At 42.4% G+C, this 20,099-nt stretch overlaps 1 protein-coding gene across 19 annotated transcripts in view; it reads left to right on the top strand.

Moving 5' to 3' along the window:
• LOC309720212 (neurexin-1a-like) overlaps positions 1 to 20,099 on the top strand; it is a 256,636-nt gene that overhangs the window by 170,817 nt on the left and 65,720 nt on the right. Inside the window, exon 19 of one of the 19 annotated variants that reach the window (XM_082556892.1) lies at positions 9,652 to 9,718. The exons of the other annotated variants lie outside the window; for them this stretch is intronic. Coding sequence (XP_082413018.1) covers positions 9,652 to 9,669 — 18 coding nt within the window. The 3' untranslated portion in view covers positions 9,670 to 9,718. Of the gene's footprint in view, positions 1 to 9,651; positions 9,719 to 20,099 lie in introns of those variants that run through there. 19 annotated transcript variants of the gene reach the window in all.

The following is a 20,099-nucleotide window of genomic DNA, read 5'->3' as shown; positions in this document are numbered from 1 at the left end:
GTTTTCAGAGCAAAAGTACACATTTACAGCATTTTCACATTAATGATCACTAAGACGTCAGCACGGTGGCACGGTGGTTAGCACTGTTGCCGCACAGCAAGAAGGTCCTGAGTTCAATTCCAACATCAGGCCGGGGTCTTTCTGTGTGGAGTTTGCATGTTCTCCCCGTGTCTGCGTGGGTTCCCTCCCGGTACTCCGGCTTCCTCCCACCGTCCAAAGACATGCAACTTGTGGGGATAGGTTAATTGGATAACCCAAATTGTCACTAGGTGTGAATGTGCAAATGAATGTGAGTGCGAATGGTTGTTTGTCCCTGTGTGTTAGCCTTGCGACAGACTGGCGACCTGTCCAGGGTGTACCCCGCCTCTCGCCCTATGACAGCTGGGATAGGCTCCAGCACCCCCCGCGACCCTGAAAAGGATAAGCGGAAGTGAATGAAAAAAAAAAAAAGGATGATCACTAAGACATCAATCCATCTATCGATCCATGTTTTCTTCAGCTGGAAGTATCCCAGCTGTCACAGGGCGAAACCTAGCTTACTAAAACCTACTTTTTTTTAATTGGCTTCTTACTGAAGTGGGATCCTACATGAACACGATGACGGGCTTTTGACTGCAATCTTGTAACTGTTTCCTGGGGCCTAAATGGGGATTGGGGATTAATTGTGTTGAAGTTAAGAACCTATAAAGAAGTGTGTAGTTGTGTACAGCTAACAGTAGGTTAATGTGTGTGATAAAAAGGAGCCCACGTTTGCTCACCTCGCCTCTGAGTGTGACAGCTGCAGAAACAGAGGCAAATTAAGGGTCAGTTCTATACAGTGCATAGCTGACCTGGACATAATTCTGCTGGCTAGCACATGACCTTCCTATCACAAGCACCCACTTACTGACAGTAATGCTGATGCTGGCCAGGAGCATACAGGAACATTGCTCACACGTACACACATGTGAAAGCTACACACCAACAACCCAAAAAAACCATGAAATTGGTCTTGAAGTTTGTCTCAACCCCAGCTGCCCACACACTGAGATTCACACTTACAGTAAGCAAACTGTGACATAAGCAGGCCTATCCCGAGGACATAGTGAAGCAATGATGTTGTTTTTTAGAGAGGCCCCCCCGTAGTTGCTGTGCTTGGACATGGGTTATTTTCTGTTTTGTCTGGTTTTTGTTTTGTTTGTTGTTACATTTTTCTCCCCAAGCTTTGGGGACAAATGGTTTTTAGCCCCTAGTCCAGAAGAAGCTGTCCAGTTTAAAATGATGTAAGGTGTTTAATGCAGACCGTTCATCATTAAATGCCATATAGGGACAGAAACAAGATGTTCAGAAGGACATATATTAAAATATGGTTAAGGCATAGATGTGCTCACTTGGATGTGCAAATGCTCTCCCACAGTCCTCACGTCTTCTGCTGCTTTCTGAGCACCTTTTCTCATGCAGCAGAGACATACTGTATCAGACTGGGTAAAACAGGAGAAATCTCCACTATAATTTAAACGATGAAAATATCTTTGGACCCCTAAGACATAGAAATCTACCCACTAACTTGCACATCATTTTTGCTAACTTATTTGTGTTTTTTCTGTCAAAATGTTTTACAGTTTAAATACAATGAGTGGTACTGCTATTTAGTACGGTGGAACACACCAAGAACACACCACCAAATAGAAAAATGCTGCAAAAGCATACAAAACACAACAGAATATGTGTAAACCACAAAGGAAGTGGGAAAAAAACACAAGGAAAGTGTTTTTGGAAAGAAAATAATGTGAAGAAACAGCTGTGAAAGTGACAGAAACTAAAACATGTGAAGGATCGTGCTGAAAAACGAACAAAAAGAAACGGAGGATTCATCCGTGTTGTGAGGGGAAAAAAAGATGTGTGGTGGTGTGGGTTTTAATCATACAATCCATGTGTGTGAAGGTTCTCAGTCATCCAGGTTATCGTAGTGTAAGGAGCTGCGAAACTGTGAACGACCATCTTTGAACAGAGGGCGGGGCTTACGACACCAACTGTCTGCCATCTATAATCCATTTTTAACATCCCTTCCCAGACGCCTTGACGGCCACTCACATTCTGGGCCATTTGATCTCAGTAAATCACATGATAAGGTGGGGCTAGGCTTCACAATGGGTTCACCTGAAACCTTGGCTGATTGTGACCCACACCTGTTTTCAACCCTTGGCTTGTGTGATTAGGTAGAGGATCAATAGGGGGTCCACAACCCTCTTGGGGACACTCCCACAGGGCCTAAAATCTGGGACTCTCCCCCATTTTCTCTTAGAACTAAAGAAGCTTCTCGGATGAGAGGTGAAACGTCTTCAAGTAACCTAAAGACGTCCAGATGCTTTTCTTTCCAAGCGCCTTAGACTACATATGATCATATATTACTGTATAATTCATACAAAGTGTATGTTAGCTTGTGACTTGTGACACGTTACTGTTTGACCTCTCAGAGCCACCGTAACTTGGGACCTTTAGGCTACAGGTTAAAATAATATAACACTTTGCACTCACTAGAAATCTCCAGCATGTTATAAGCCCTTAATACACGTATGCGCCAAGCTGTGCATTACAACATTCCTCTTCCTGGCACTGGAGGAAATGCACAAAGGTGCATTTTCTGCCGAAAGACAAAGGTCACATCTTGTGGAAACACAAGACGACAGCGTCAGCGTGTATGCCAGGTTTCAGATTCGCTGTGAACGAGTGATGAATGCTAGAGGTTATAGGCTTGAGCCTCACCGACAAGCGAGGTGACAGAGGGGAGTCTCACATTGTATAACAAGACAGGAAGATCATGCAGCTTACAAAAAGATGCATGCACATCCTCCTCGTGGAAGAGTGTACCAATCCAATGACATTTTACAGGGAGAAATTGTTTATAACGCATGTTCATACAGCAGGGGCAGTGGCTTGTGAGAATCCCCTCTCCTCTCGCATCAGCAGTCACTCTGAAAGCTCATTTGTTTATTTCTGCACATTTCATTAGAAGATGAGTGTGAGAGAAAAATAGCTTTAAAGAGAGGAAGGAGGCATAAAAGCAGTAAATAACTTGTAGCGTTTACAGGTTTTTATAATTTAAACTGCAACGTGACCATAGGGTTTTGTCAAATGTTGATTACGAATAAAAAAAAAACTACATGTTTTAACATGTCAGTTTAAACTTAAAATTAGCCAATAAATCTGCCTCTGAAAGACTTGTTGAATAGCATTGTGATATAGGTCTATTTCCTTAGTTCTGAAACGCAGCCAAATGAAAGAATAGCAGAAAATTAAATCACGACATATTGAAAAAAGATACATCTTATGAAACAAACCATCTAGACGCTTCTGTCATCTCCTTATTAATTACAGAGGAAAGGACGTGTTTTACAGTGCTCCGTTAAACACAATGAACTGTGCAAAATTGCCACTTTGATGCTTTTCTTCACAAGAATAGCAGCACTCAGCGTGTCACCTACAAAACCCTTAACTAGTTGAACTGCACCCTTAGTGGATCAGGCTGTAAAATGAAACAATATTGCAATATATTGGCCATTCCCAACAGTATCCCTCTCGCTCCTTTCAGTTACCTCAGCTCTGAGCAGAAATGTCTTCGGAGGAGTGTATCTTCAGCTGTATGAGATGGGATTAGACCAGATTTCAGTATTTACCCCCCTCCTGCTCCATCCTCTACATCCCCCACCCTTCCTAATCTCCTGCTCCCATTTCATGATGACAGGAAACCCAGCGGGGCTTGAAGGACGCCATCTCAGCTCACGCTCGCAAGAGGGAATTTTCTGAGTAAAATGTGGAGACTATGATTTAAATGCACCTCAAAGGAGGTGTGATCCTTCCCCCGCCTCGCCTTTTCCAATGCAGATAAAGACAATGACTGTGAAGTCAGCGAACCATCAAATGTACGACAATCACTTTCCTCGGGCTTATTACTGCAGCGCACGTGGAAGAGGGACTAGATTCATAATAATGTTCTTGCCGTCTCACCAATTACGATGATACTCCACAATCCCTTTCACGTTTTCTAAGGTGAAGTGTATTCATGAGACTACAAGAACAAGTATCCCACATGGATGTAAGTCTTCTCTGTACATGATAGTGTGGCTTGGAAAAGAAGCCATGTATATAATTAATTGCGCTGTAGCTGAAAGTCAAATCCACACAATGACATTATGCAAAACAGGGAGTTACGGATGTAATGATCCTTGGTGGGTCTATTCAACGGTGTAATCCACACAGAAGAGGAATTGGAACAAAGTTTATAAGATATGGGTATGGAATACTTTTCTCTGTTAAACAGTTTACTGTGCAATGGCTGTGAAATTTCAGCACAGAATACTAAAGCGGGTGCGCATTTTACTTTTACGCTGTCAAGGAAGTGCCATTTATTTTTCTGCACAAACAAGGGGTGTTGGTGTCTGTTATTGGAAATCCATCTGTACATTTTTAGGAAACCATTTACTCTGAAGCTTTGCAGTAGCGTTTTTTTTTTTTTTGTTGTTGTCAATGAGCAGCGGTGACACCGACTATCAGAGGCTCTCCTCAGTCTCAGGCAGGGCCCCGAGGGGCCCACTCAGCTTGTTTTGTGCTGGCACTCAATCTCAGTGTAGGGGTTGGGGACTATTCCAAGTGCTTTCTTCTTTTCCTACTTCTAATTGCATGCATCGCTTTTAAAAAAAAAACAGGCAATGAAGGCACGCTGGCTAAGACGGCAACACTGTGAAGTTAATATATTCCACGGAGCAGAGAGGATGGTGGAGAAATAATGACTTCTCTAGTGGAGCATTGCTCCCTTCGGTCCTCCTTTAGCTGACTACCAGAAAGGGGGTTCTTCCTCTGATGGAAGACACCTTTAATTGCAGTTTCAACTCCTGCTCTCTACCCTATTAATCATGTAAAATGGCTTGAGAAGAGAGACTACCTTGCACACTGTCTGAGCATCTCAGCTTCGAGTGGGAAAACGTCAACTTTGATATGTTCTTTTGGAGTTCACATTACTTATAAAGTTCTGATTATTCACAATCGTGTGCTTCATTAGATGAACACTGCACTTTCACATTCGGTGCTATGAGATTGTTACCTGGGAGAGGTGCTGCAGGTCTCAGGAGAGAGCCTGTGTCACGCTATTCCCCATGCTCCTATTAAAACACATGTCCAGGGAAGGGATCTTATTCTCATCCACAGTTGTGTTAAGGTCTCACACCCAGTAATTACCTCGCTATGCGCAGACATAGAACACAGCCGCATGCAATACCCCCAGGATTTCTGTGTATACAGCCTTCCTGCATTGCTTCCCCAGTCAGTGCATATCAATAATTAGCAACTGAGCAACTGATAGTTGGACGAACTGGAAATGGAGAAGAAATGAACACGCTCGTGTCAACTTGTGTGCAGGCGTGTGCGATTCCATGTCCAGCTAAAGGTTTTAAAATCATTTTCATATGTTGGATGCTTTTAGTGTTTGAACAGCCTTTACTTTAACTGTTGTTGCCATGGCAACTATTCCAATATAGTCTGCTGGACTTAGCTCCGTGGTGAAAATGTTCATTTTAAGCTGATTTAAAGTTAAATAGATTACATGATTTCAAATGTAAAACTGCAGTATACCATTTCTGTTATTTAAAATGCACAAATGCAAACATGATTCTTTGTAACTTTACATGAAATCAAGACATAATAGATGTTGCCACTAAGATTCCCCCCGTTGCTCTCCAATTCGAAGCCTCGGTGCTTCTTATTCACTAACACTAGGAAACAAGATGCATCCTCGGCTGTGAATCACACAACAGTAGATTTTCGCTCACTGGAGCACAGAGTTATTGGATGTGATGTACTATTTTACATTTTTTATTTTTAAAAATAATTTCTTTTGAAATGCTCCTCAAGGCGTCAACATCACAGATGCGGTTGACAGGTCCTCCTCAAATTGGAGGAGGTGAAGTCTGGCAGACAGCTGCCTGCTACACACACCTGTGTCTGCATGCAGCTGCCAGTCAACACCGCAAACTTTAAGCCTTAAGAAAGTTTGGATGAGTTAAGAAGTAAAACAAAAAGAAAAAAGAAAAACAAGCTATGGAGACCATTTTTGATGGTTTTCCTTTTTTCCTCCCTTTTAAAGTAAAAGCAGAATGAATGAGCCTTTGAGGTCCAGATTTTACTCCCATGTCACATATAACGTCATAATCGACTTATTTTCGAATGATGCCTCAAGTGGTTACTGAAGGAACTGCATTTTCCCCGAATAAAATCTGTAAAATTACAAAAAACGTCATCCAAATACAGATGCGTTTCCCATGACATTATTCATCATTTAAATGTCATGCTCCAACAAGCAGAGGGTAGGAGAAAACACATTCATCACAAGCGATTTTGCTTCCCACGGTTTGTGCTGACACGAGTCACTCTTAATTCTACAGTTACCCCGCCTCCCTGGGACAACATCTTAAGACAGCCTTAGCTGCCAACCTGCTCCACATTAATCAGAATCAGCAAAAACCAACAGAGCGTGTAATTTGAGGATCATCAGCGCAATGCGACAGATGGCAAAAGGCCAAAGTTTTCTTTTCAGCCTGCTTGACCACCTTTTTGTTTCAAGATACATTCCATTTTATGTTGTGGAGGTTTCCCTTCATTCCCACTACTCCTATTTAAGGGATCTTGTAATAAAAGCCTGACTAGCAAGAATCACAGAATCAGCCCTCACAGCCTAACTCCTCTCCTTGCTTTCCCTTTGTGTGACCAAGTGTCAGTGAAACCAGAACTGCCATTTGCTTGTCAGTATGTTTGGCAGGTTGCAGCGCAGTCTGTGGCGAAGCTAGGCTAATGGCACTGTAATAGTGAATTAACTGCTGACCGTAATGAGGAGATAGCACTGAAAGGAATGAAATGAATCATTTACTGCTGATTCACTCTCCCCAACATGAATGGGGAGGAGACGGCAGTAAGAAAGTGCAATGCCTAATAACCCAGGCGCTGCATATATTTAGCATGCAGATTTTGAGCCTTAATTGTTAAAGTGGCGATGAGCAGTGTTATTAGTATGGTAATACGCTGGTAAATATGGCATTGATTTTATGTTGGCTGTGACCGATTGTAGCAAAAGGATGTAGGCGAGAGCGAATGGCCCCCTATCTCTTTTAGTCATAGACGGGACATCCACTCTGCTCGGATGATGTACCTGACCTCAAAGAATCAAATCTCATCATCTCCATATTGAGAAGAGACAGCGCTAGAATTGCCATTACTCATCTTTCAATTCCAATCATTTCTCAATTTGTTCAAGCTCTTTGCCACTACAAAGCCAAGTGGTCCATGAAGAGGAATGAATGTGTGTGTGTGTGTGTGTGTGTGTGTGTGTGTGTGTGTGTGAGAGAGAGACAGAGAGCGAGCGAGGGGAAGATCTGTGTGTATGTGTATTTGAGAGGGCAGGACAATAATGTGTCTTCACTTTTATTAGTGTAACAAATCACAGCGAGCACAGCTTGTCATCCTCAAAGCTGTACATCAATATGTTCTAGGCTTGCCTCATACAGAACAATATTGCCATGGCTAACATGGGGTAAATTTGATTTCATCGTCAATGTTACACTGTTAGGCATGTTCGCTTTTTGGGGAGTTACAAGGTTAGAAGTGTCAACATTGTGTTTGTTTTTATCTGTGTGAAACATTTTTTGATTGGCTCAGCTATTCTCCAAAGTTCTCGCTGAGCACATTTGTGCAGAGCGCTCAGGCTGCTTAGCCTCAAACGTTGCTCAGATTTTAAGATTCTTGCTTAGTTTAAAAAGAATTTAAAAAGAAACTAAAAGGCAGACCTCAGTATGCTAAAGCATGAGGTTTTGTGTGTGTGTTTTGTTTCTTTTTTTGGAGTGCCACAGCATGGAGTCACCATAGTTGTTGACTTCTGACACAGCTGCCCCGAGCCTCGGGGTGAGATAAAAATAGCCTTCTCTTTCTTGCTCCATTACAGTGAGCTGTAGCTCAGCGTCCCCAAACTATCACATGTAGAGCTTATTTTTATAGGAAGTACATTGTTATTCTTTGAATGTTGATTGCCTCGTTACAACAAGTAAATCATCGAATATAATCTGAACAGTAACAGATGATGAAGCATAAATAGGGATAGTGTGAATAAATCTAAATAACTGTAGCACTGCATTAGTGTCTTCTAGTTTTTCCCCCCCTTTTTGACAAGCAGTGTAAAACTCTCTGAGGAATGACTGAACATGGAGTGAGAATAGCTGTTTTCTGTTGTCATTACACTTAGTAGTGGCTGTATGATTTCATTGTTATAAAGTCAAGGGAAATGTATTTCTAGAAGCATATGCAAGCATGTTTGTATGCGCTTTTAGAGATGTTGCCACACTTGCGCTGCACGCCCTTTAAGTCCACTTATGTTAACCGAGGTTGAAGCACAAGTAAGGCAATTTGGACCGGGCCAAGTCTAAAATTACTTATACAATTACTTACACATATCCCTGGCAAAGACAAATCTTCTCTGCTAATTATTCTGTAATTGTTGTCGGTGCCCTGTTGTTGATGGCTTCCATGGTGCTTTGTGTGGGGCTGCATGGAATATTTAACAGATAGCTCGCCTTGTTCCGGTCAACTTAATTACCTTTTTTTTTCACTGCGGCACTGTTCTTCTCGCCAGCCTGTTGTGCTTTCACACACATAAATATAATACACATATAAGCATGCTGTTTTTAATTATGTGCTGCTGTGGAAACATTTTGCAGCATGGCACTGTAGGCAGAGCGGCGTGTGCTATTAGTGGTTTAGCTCAGATAACTGTAGCCTTGAATTATTGTATTCCCCTTTCCATTTCATATATATATCATTTTGTTTGAATATCTTGTATGTGCCAGGAACACGAAAATTATCCTCCTTTGTTACAGTTTGCTTTCACCAGCAAGCCGCACAGGCTCATAAAACATTTAGAGTGACTGAGCAGCAGGAAGCTATAGATTGAAACAGATCTTTTGGACATATGGAAATCAGCATAAATGAAACCAAACTTGACTGGGGTTAGTGTGGTGGGGGAACCGTATCCGCTCTTAAAATGTCTCAGACTTCTGAGGGAGCAACCACATAGTCAGCAGAAACACTCATCTTCCTCTTGTCCCCTGTTTTCATTTATGAATAATGGATTTAGTGGCCCTTCCTATATCCTCTATTGCTGCCGGTCAATATTACTAAAGACTAACCTGGAAACACAGCTATTGTAATTTCAGGTGTATATGCCGAGGAGCACTTGACATTCAAGTTAAATATTGCAAGACGGATGTGTATTTTCTTCATTGGTATTGCTTTTGGGGCAGACTGTCTGGCCACTGCCTTCTATTGTCTTCCAGCTATAAGAGTGTAATGTTGCAGACAGGAATTCTAAGTGAGCCTCTGGTCATAGATAGTTTATACCACAGCCTCATCAAAGGAAAATTTGTATGTGTGCGCGTGTCTGTATGCGCGCGCGTGCGAATGAATATCATTCTCAGCTGCCTCCCCGCTATAATAAGAGCTGCTGTGCAGTGAGGGCTGCTGGTGCGAGAGCAAACAATCCATGACGTGTCAGCAGCCTACATGTGCAGCGCACCTCATACAGGGAGATCAAACAGACAGGCACATGTTGTTCCTTTGTCCTCTTCCATCCCTCAGGTAAGCGCACGAGGTTGAGCAGGGCACCCCTGGATTTGTGGCCTCATTCTGCCCAGTTTATCAGCCATGCAGCGTGCCTTACCTCGGGAGAAAAGACAGACACTGCGCAGAGAGAAGGCTGGGATTTGTTTATGTTGCAGTAAATGTTGCACTATCGAAGAGGTGCTAAACTTTATGGCCTGTTTTGCGGGTCTTCTAAGTAGTTGGTATGAGTGATGATTTGGTTTGCTTTTTCCCAGAAGGGCGAAGCAAACACCTTGACAACAGTAATTAAAAGTGTATGTGAGGCCTAAATCATTTTCTTCTCTCCTTCTCCTCCCTTCACTTGGCCTAATAAATCAGTTATGCTTGAAGTGTCTCCCTCTCCTTAACTCTTTATTTCACTTGCGCATTTTGTGAAATAGCCCTGTGTCTGACAAGGAGGGGTTATAAAAGATGTAGAAAATTGTTGTGGGAATTCTATGTCTCTGCTGGATCCAGACTGCGCTTAACACTTGAAGTCAAAGCTTTAATGTGGCTTCAGCACAGAAGCATTACAACATCTGATCAGGTATAAAGCTAAAGCATTTAAAGTGTATACACTATAGCTGAGAGTTACTATGAATTATGTGTTTTGTAATTGATTTTCTAATTGTGGTATGAGATCCATCTATCCAGCCATTTTCCTTTGTTATCCTATTCAGAGTTGTTAGAGGTTTGGATCTGGGAGAAAAAAACAAAAAGCAGGCGCTGTCAGCCCTCTTTAGAATACAAACATAACATGTTTATCATGAGGCCAGTTGAGGAGAAAAAGTGAGCTGGAGATGTCACCCAAGTGATGCCTCAGAGTACAAAGCGTAAAAAAAAAGTCACCCAAATCAATGCCATATCCATCTATGCCCACTCTTTAACCCATGTAGTCATTTCTGTGGCAATTAAAGGCCAGAATGCTGTTGTTATTTATATGAAAATGTAACTGCTATTGAGTGCCAGTGTTGCCCACCACGCTTCTTTAGTCAGTAGCAGCACAAATCAATGGCCAGCCAGTCAGCCAGTCTGTGTGTGTTTGTTTTTAAATCCATAAACATCCACTCAATAAACTCGCAAACCTTGGTCATTGCAGCCATTATTATGGTATTTCCAAGCTGGAAGTAATTGTATAATCATTACCACTTCATGAAATCGTAATAGGTGCTGCAGATTAGAGACAAAGTAATGGCATGAGCCAGGAACTTGTGACTCCATCACTATTAAACAGATGGCAATGAAAAGTTTGTTTGTGTCCACACGAAGCACAGGCCAAGACCTTTTTTTATAGTTTGCTTTCATCCATTACATCTGTAATGTTTAGCCTTGTTAGTCTGGCAGCAGCCACACACACATTTTACATGTCATTAACAACCACAGCTCACATTAAAAAGGCGCACAGCGATGCATTTTTAAAGAATGTGGCTGCTTGCTGTCTCTGTTATTATCAAAAATTTAAGCTGCGCAGTTGCCTTGGAAAACATGTCACTGCTTGTGTCCGAAGTGTAGGGTTGACATTTTATAAAAGGTTTGATATCTCTTAGCCCCACTGGGGATTTCCTAGCACACCCTGGGGCCTCTTCCCAGGCAGGCAGTGGCAGTGGCGAACCTAGTCACACATCCGGCCTTATCGGCCTGTCGTATTATTTCACCACAAAGAACCACAGAGGCCTTATCTCGCAGCCATCTTCCCGATAAGGTCTGCTGCAGCAAACAAAAATAAAAGACAAAAAGGAGGGTGTGAGAGAACAAAATATCAAAAGCGGAGCAATGTTCCTTCGATGTGTTGGTCTTTTATTACCTTTTCCCTGCAAGATGACTGATAAAAAGCCAAAGACAATGAAGGAAGGAAAGACGGAAGATAAGTGGAGCAAAAAGAAAGGATAAAAAACTGAAAAGATAAAGAATAAGGACTGTGTCAGGAAAAGCCTGATGTTGGCGCAGGGGGGATGAAGGGGATAAGATGAAACAAGGGAGGTAGAAGGATTAAGTCTGAAAAAGGACTCGAGTGCACATACACAAGCCACGAGCTCTCATCCTAGACTACGCTTTGCGCTTTGCAACATCTACTGACAAGTTGTCAGATGCAGGTCGCTCATAAACTCAGCGACTGTTGTTGTAACTGACACTCTTACACGTATGTGCACGCATGTAGGAGTGTGTGTCCTCCTCGCTCTCGGTAGTTATGTGAAACGTGTCACTGTATCATCATCATAGCCAGGGATTCATGCGAGATCTAAACGTGCGCACACACCAACAATGGGAGATGAGGCATGTTACTGCTGCACAGACATGACTTCATTTTTTTTCATAGGTCTTTACTTAAGTAGATGATGGAGCAGTTAACAGCATGAGTGAGCAAAACAGTTCAGGAGCAGCATCTTATACCAGCTTACTCATGTCTCCCTGCCTCAGCTCAGCTAGAGTTTTTCAGTTTTATACAGATACAGAAGTCCAGTTAATTCTAATGCAAAGTATTAATCATGATGGCAGCAGTACCCACCACTCTTCTCTGATCACTTCTTCTGTTATGAACCACGACTACGGGGTAAAGCTGAGTCAGGAACGGCCCGGATCAGTACTCGTAGCATATGGCGAGAGCTACGTCGGCGCGGTTGTTGTGACACATTGTTGGAACGGTTACAGTGTGAAAGGACTTCACTACACTTCAGTGCCCAGTGTCCTTTGTGACCGCCATGATAATGGGTACTTGTTTAACTTTCACAAAGACAACGACTACATTGACAGAAAAGACCTTCAGTAAAGCCTGGCCAGTTTTTAGAAAGTCTGTTTAACTGCCCAGACTTGGGTGTCGAACACTCTTGTCCCAAATTTCTAAAACTTGGTAGCAGCACAACTAATTTCAGTGCGCACACGGGGCTTTTCATTCACTGACGCATTTTGCAACATGCTGTTTGAATCGCTGCAATTTAATTTTGTTTACTTGTCAGATATAATTGCTCTCACTGAAATTTCATGGATTCTCTCACCACTCTCTAAATTGTTGTGAAATTCAAATGTACTATTTCCCGCTTGCTGGAAATTGAAAATATTTGCTCCTGCTGCTCCAGTGTGCTCATCACAGTCAGCTGGTTTCCATGAGCCTTTACCTAAGGGCTATGGTCTTTAAAAAACTATTAATTGTTCTCCCACAAAACGCTGCGTCCAGATGAACAGAATCAACTTTTGGAGATATTAATTATGTATTTGCACACAATTAATAGCAGCCCACTGACTCCAAGGTCCTGACTCAGATCTGAAAGTTTATCAGCTTGGTTTATAAATATGATATGAATAAACTTTGGTTGCGTTTCAGTCCCCATGAAACCTGGATTTATTTTTTGCAGGAATGCTGATCACCTGCTCTAAAACTGCTCAGCAGCTCTGAAGGCCTGGAATTTTCAGCACGCACCTAAAAGTCAGAGTTATAGCTGGCTGTGAAGGACAGATCCCATGGCAGCGTGCACGCATGTATATTGTGAACAAGTGGGTGTGTGTGTGTGGGTGTTTGTGTTCACGCGTGCCCTTGTGTGTGAATTGTTCAATAAAGTCATCACAGGCCTCATAAAGAAAGCTGCCATTTACAGCATGGCACAAAGGTCAAGGAGCTGAGCCTGATGAAATCATGCTGGAGAATAGGCTTTCCCGCTGCCAGGCCGTGGAAGAAAAGAGATGTGCGGAAAAGCAGGAGGAAGAAAAATGAAGGACATGAACACAACAGAAATGAGGAGCAATGTAAGATAAGTAATGGGAGAGATAAAAATTGTGTTTAACTTTTACAGATGAATGAAATGTTTCACAAAACACAGATCGAACTGAGATCTTGCGTGACCACTTAGACTAATGATTCATGATGCATCCAAACAGTAGCTGAAAGGGCCAGTGTGAACAGACAGTCTGATAACGTAGATCTAATTATAACTCCCAGAGTGGGACCAGAGCGTATGTCTCTTCCGACATGCACACACACCGGGCATGGCCACGTCCTTATGAGCGCCAGCAGTGTTACCAGGCCTGGTCAGCAGGAAGCTTTAAAAATAGTATGCAGTATACTTACTATACATCCTAGGGCTGTATAACGATTCCGCTTCCTTGAACCTTAAATTGTTAATGTAAGCTGTATCTCGAAATGCGGTTAATGAAGACAGCAACAGAGGGAGGAGGGAGTCATCAAGCTCCAGTATTTGAGAGAACCCCAGTTCTGTGTTTGGGGACTGAAAGTGTTGCCATATTGGCAGCTGAACCTCATACCTTTGATGAAACACTGGAACTGGTGAGGAAGAGCTGACAGACACATTCCCTTTGGCCAAGTTCTGTCTTTTTTTCTGCTGCTCTATTGTCTGACTTTGTCAGATCTGTGAATTTTTGTGTTTGTGTGTCTAAGAATGCGAGAGAAAAGGGAGAAAGAAATGGGAGAAGGCAATAGAGACAAGCCATGTGTGTCTGCTCCTGTGTGTGTGTGTGTGTGTGTGTGTGTGTTCTGGGTGAGCAGTCATCTGATGAACTGCCTTGCCACGACCGAGGGTTGTGAGCTCCCCAGCCAGTGAGATCCTGTTGTTGTGTTGGTTAACAATACTCTTCCTCGGCACCACAACTCACAGAGCAACAGTCAGAGGTTGGCAGACCCTAATGGAAACGTCATCTTCCAGATAAAAGATGGTCAAGCTTTGATGAGAGGGGGAGTTATGGGAAGTGTATAATAAAAGAACCATTTCCAATCGGTTCCAAAGCCAATTTAAGAGCACTGAATGAAGACAGACGCTGTCATAGACAAACTGAAAAGCCGACAGTCACTCATAGCTGCTCCCCAGTTTGTCAGGTAGAGGGACCTTTCAATATACTTCTCCATATTCCTGCCTTGAATCAGACAGGCAGTAACTCATACCTGAAGCTGGATTTGAGAATTAAAAGTCTGGCGTGCACTTTCATCATTTTTTTCCTCCAAGTTTTCCCTCAGACTCAGCTGTGATGCCGCAGTCATGCTGTGAATATTTTCTGACTGATGCAGTGCTTATAGAAAATAACACACCCTGTTTTTCTAAGCCAGGTGGTACCACTTACGGCGAGAGTTAGTGATAATTGTTGAAAAAGCAAGCAGCGCTTGAAATTGCAAAATGTGCTGTAAATAGAAATGTGATATTATTTGCCTTCGCTGTATCAGGTCCTGTTGCTGGGTTCAGAATAGTGCTGCTTATTGTGTGGCCGCTATGGTAAAAAAAAAAAGCTCTTACCGACACTGGAAACTTCACCAAATGCTGAAATATTGCAGGCAGTTTCACGGCACAGAAAATATCTGTTCTGCTACCCTTAAAATACTGACTGGGAGTAAATAGAGAGGAATACAGACCCAGTGGTGCTGCAGGACAAAGAAGCACCGCTTCCTTCCGAGTACAAAGAATAAAACAAGCGCATTTTTGACCTGCTGTATTGTGTTACTGGATGCTGCAATGGGCGAGGTGTTTGACACTTGTGGCTAACAGACACACACGCACGCACTCACAAAAACACCCCATGTATCCTACCGTAGTTGTTGTTAAACTGTTTATTTATTGCTCGGAAACACCCACATCATTATGTAATTTCTTGACTCTCCGGCTTGGCCGAAAAAAATGTGGGTGTTTTTATAAAAATTCTGCCTGATGTTGGGCCCAGCAGTGACACCAGCACCAATCACACGCAGAAAAAAATGGTACCTCTTGGCTTCTCTTATCTAAACCTGTCCCATTCGTCACTTTTCGCACCCCACCATCTTTTCTCAGTCCACTGCGAGCCAGAGAAGGTGCGGAATATCAAATCAAAATATTCACTGTCACAGCTAAAGCATGTTAATGGGTGGCATCCAACAAAAGGAGAAAAATGATTTTGGTAATACAATCAGTAAAAACAAGCACAACACCTATTTCTCCCTGTGCCCAGGATAATCGTATGTGTTAATGCGAGCGCTAACAAAGCTGATCTTTTGAAGGTGCTTATGCTGTCTGTGTATACGTGCACATATGTAACGCTAGAAACCTTCACTTTAGTACTGTTCTCTGCAAAATGCACAGGAAGTGCTCGCAGACACGCCCCTTTTGAAGGCATTGAAGTAACTAGAAGGGTTTTTTTTTCAGTAAAATTGATTCATTTTTCGGTCAAAACCGACATTTCACATGAAAGGATTATAAAAGCATCAGCTGGCTGACTCGCTGCTATACTGCGTTCCTGGAAAGCAAACCATATGATGCTTTACTTCACCGAGGTAAATGCAAGGAATTTACCATTCATCGTGCGCAGCGTGTTACAACCAACTACGCTGAGGTGGTGGCTCAATCTTCAGTGAGTTGTGAAATTGTCTTTCTTAGCATACACTTTCATTCTTTCAATTTGTGTTCATTCTGAAATTCCCCAATTTCTCAGACATGACAAGCTCATTTTTTTTCTATTATCTCCCCTTTTTATATTTTATTCTGGTCTTGATTTTCCCTATTTGTGGAATCCTTTTGATAGTTACTGTCATCCAGTCAAGCCGACTGAGTTTGTCAGGGGGAGAGGGAGAGAAAGAGAGATGTTCGCGTTAGCTCAGTATACAGGTGAAGGGATGATAAGCCTACTTGAATTGACTTGAATAGTTTTACCTTTACTGCTCTCTGTGATGGTGACAGGGGCATGGAGGAGGGGCGGTTGAGGGGGGAGGCGGGTGCTGCATCACTGCCATTCCCCCATCCCCTTAATGCTACGGCAAACAATGGAGGAGTCGTGTTGTTCTACTTTTAAACGTGTGAGAGTCACAACAGAGACAAAACATAGAGTTGTTTTCATCAGCTTTCTCTGTTGCTTGTCTTCTTTTCACGTTCTCCACTGGCGCATATGGTGCAATCTGATAACTGAATTCCAACTTTGTTTCTCTTTCCTTTTCCCATCTGTGCTTCTACAGTATCCGTCTTTATCTCTCTCTGGAACTATTAGGAGATTAATCAGGCTGTCTTGGCTCTTCCTAAACACGCTCTGCTGATGGGGCTCTTCCACAGGAGAGACTGGTGGGTGGGTGGGTGGCAGCCATTAGAACATGGTAGCACTTTGATCTGCTGGGCGGATTTACAAAATTGCACTTTCTGCTCCTTGTCGAAGGGTGAAAAAGTAGAAATGTGAAACAGGGAGGTGTGAGGTGATGTTTTTTACAGCCAGTTTCAATGTAAATCATGGTCCCCGGGCTCCTTTTTTTCTTCTCCCTCAGAACAACATAATTTTAATGTTGGTAGACCTCCACGAGCCAAATCCTTTTTTTTTTGTACTTTTCAGCAGCAATCCAACTTTGTCCTTTATCATTTCTCAAATCTTTAAGCTTCCTCTACGAGGCACAGAGAAGATGAATCCAGCTCAAAGGAGTACGTCTTCTCTAACTCTAACTGTCGTCTCACCCCACACACCTTGCTGTGTCAACTCGGTTTAATTAGCAGGAGCGATAGCGACCTGTAGTGAATTATTGTTTTTAATTATACAATTTTACCACTTCTACAAATAAGATCGGTGTTTATAGGCTAGATGAAGAGCCAGCGAGCAAGGAATCTCTCACTTGCAGTTTTTTTCCCCTCCAAGCTGAAGAGAGGGTGAATCAACGTGCAGCTGCTGAAAGGAGAAAATTAAATCCAATTTCCATTACCATGATAAAGTGATTACATCACATCTGAAAGAGCCCTGTAGCAAAGTATGGAAATCTAAGCACATGCATGTGCCTTGAGCATCCAATGACAGAGATGCACGTCTCTGAAAATCAAGTGTCCCACACACATTCTTGCCTCTTCCTCTCTTTCTCTTGCATGCACACACACACACACACACACACACACACACACACACACACACACACACAAATCCGTGTCCACATGCACACAGAGCTATAGAGTCTATTGACCCATCACGTGGATTAATGTTTGGTAGAGTTAACTTGCATTTCCTCTCACCATAACAAGGCTCCACTGTTTTCCTTTTGCTTGGATATTCAGACTTCGTGGCCACGTTACACCTGGGTGGCTCTGCTAATAGAAGCATTTTATCGGACTCGTATGCAGGAAGCCTGGCTACACCATCCATTTTTATTATTCATATATCCCCATTTTCAGATTCCATGCTCATTTTAGCCCCATGACCCCCTCCATCTTTTCTGCTGCACATGCACCTACTCATGCTCTTCTGCGTGCTCCAGTATGCGCTCAACAGGACATTTATATGAGCACAACTGGGTACACAGATGCAGTCAGTGGTGCCACTTACTGTCTATGGCACAGAAAATCAATGTAAACCACTTTTAGTCTAAAATGTGTCTTCAAGGGTATAACACACAGTCACAGCTTCCATTACACGTACATACAGTGGGGCAAAAAAGTATTTAGTCAGCCACTGATTGTGCAAGTTCCCCCACTTAAAATGATGACAGAGGTCAGTAATTTGCACCAGAGGTACACTTCAACTGTGAGAGACAGAATGTGAAAAAAAAATCCATGAATTCACATGGTAGGATTTGTAAAGAATTTATTCGTAAATTAGGGTGGAAAATAAGTATTTGGTCACCTCAAACAAGGAAAATCTCTGGCCCTCACAGACCTGTAACGTCTTCTGTAAGAAGCTTTTCTGTCCCCCACTCGTTACCTGTATGAATGGCACCTGTTTGAACTCATCATCTGTATAAAAGACACCTGTCCACAGCCTCAAACAGTCAGACTCCAAACTCCGCCATGGCCAAGACCAAAGAGCTTTCGAAGGACACCAGGAAAAGTATTGTAGACCTGCACCAGACTGGGAAGAGTGAATCTACAATAGGCAAGCAGCTTGGTGTGAAAAAATCAACTGTGGGAGCAATCATCAGAAAATGGAAAACATACAAGACCACTGATAATCTCCCTCGATCTGGGGCTCCACGCAAGATCTCATCCCGTGGGGTCAAAATGATCATGAGAACGGTGAGCAAAGATCCCAGAACCACACGGGGGGACCTGGTGAATGACCTGCAGAGAGCTGGGACCAAAGTAACAAAGGTCACCATCAGTAACACACTACAACGGCAGGGAATCAAATCCCGCAGTGCCAGACGTGTCCCGCTGCTGAAGCCAGTGCATGTCCAGGCCCGTCTGAAGTTTGCCAGAGAGCACATGGATGATACAGCAGAGGATTGGGAGAATGTCATGTGGTCAGATGAAACCAAAGTAGAACTTTTTGGTATCAACTCAAATCGTCGTGTTTGGAGGAAGAAGAATACTGAGTTGCATCCCAAGAACACCATACCTACTGTGAAGCATGGGGGTGGAAACATCATGCTATGGGGCTGTTTTTCTGCCAAGGGGACAGGACAACTGATCCGTGTTAAGGACAGAATGAATGGGGCCATGTATCGTGAGATTTTGAGCCAAAACCTCCTTCCATCAGTGAGTACTTTGAAGATGAAACGAGGCTGGGTCTTCCAACATGACAATGATCCAAAACACACCGCCCGGGCAACAAAGGAGTGGCTCCGTAAGAAGCATTTGAAAGTCCTGGAGTGGCCTAGCCAGTCTCCAGACCTCAACCCCATAGAAAATCTGTGGCGGGAGTTGAAAGTCCGTGTTGCTCGGCGACAGCCCCAAAACATCACTGCTCTCGAGAAGATCTGCATGGAGGAATGGGCCAAAATACCAGCTACTGTGTGTGCAAACCTGGTAAAGACCTATAGTAAACGTTTGACCTCTGTTATTGCCAACAAAGGTTATGTTACAAAGTATTGAGTTGTATTTTTGTTATTGACCAAATACTTATTTTCCACCCTGATTTACGAATAAATTCTTTACAAATCCTACCATGTGGATTCATGGATTTTTTTTTCACATTCTGTCTCTCACAGTTGAAGTGTACCTCTGGTGCAAATTACTGACCTCTGTCATCATTTTAGGTGGGGGAACTTGCACAATCGGTGGCTGACTAAATACTTTTTTGCCCCACTGTATGTGGTTTTTAAATTGTAATTGTGATTAATGTAATCACCATTAAGAAACCTGATATTATATTTGTAGCTTTTTGAAACATAAAAGTACACTGTTCCAAAAAATAGTAATGTCAAAGTATCTTACTGTATATTTTACAGTTTTGTACTGTCTTTCTAGAATATCATGAAATTTACATAGGTAGACTGTGATTTTACATGCCAAAGCTAAAATAACATAACATCACTGTACATATAGTAAAACACAATTTACTTGTTTTTTAAATATATTTTTTTGTACATATGCATATTTAGATTGTAAAAATACATTCAGAAATGTATCATGAATTCACAAATATTTATCTGTTATGTGAGAGTATAATCTGTTAAATCCAAATGTAATACTATGGAAAAATATATAAAATGATCAAAAATGAATGAGAATAATCAATAATTAAAGGAGTATTTGAATTATAATTGTGCTGAAAATTTCATGTCATCTAGGTCTGATTCA

The sequence above is a fragment of the Aulonocara stuartgranti genome (genome assembly GCF_965226115.1).
Source record: "Aulonocara stuartgranti genome assembly, chromosome: 13".
Lineage (NCBI taxonomy): Eukaryota > Metazoa > Chordata > Actinopteri > Cichliformes > Cichlidae > Aulonocara > Aulonocara stuartgranti.
Note: the sequence above shows the minus strand (reverse complement) of the source record. Positions and strands in the feature narration are given on the sequence as shown.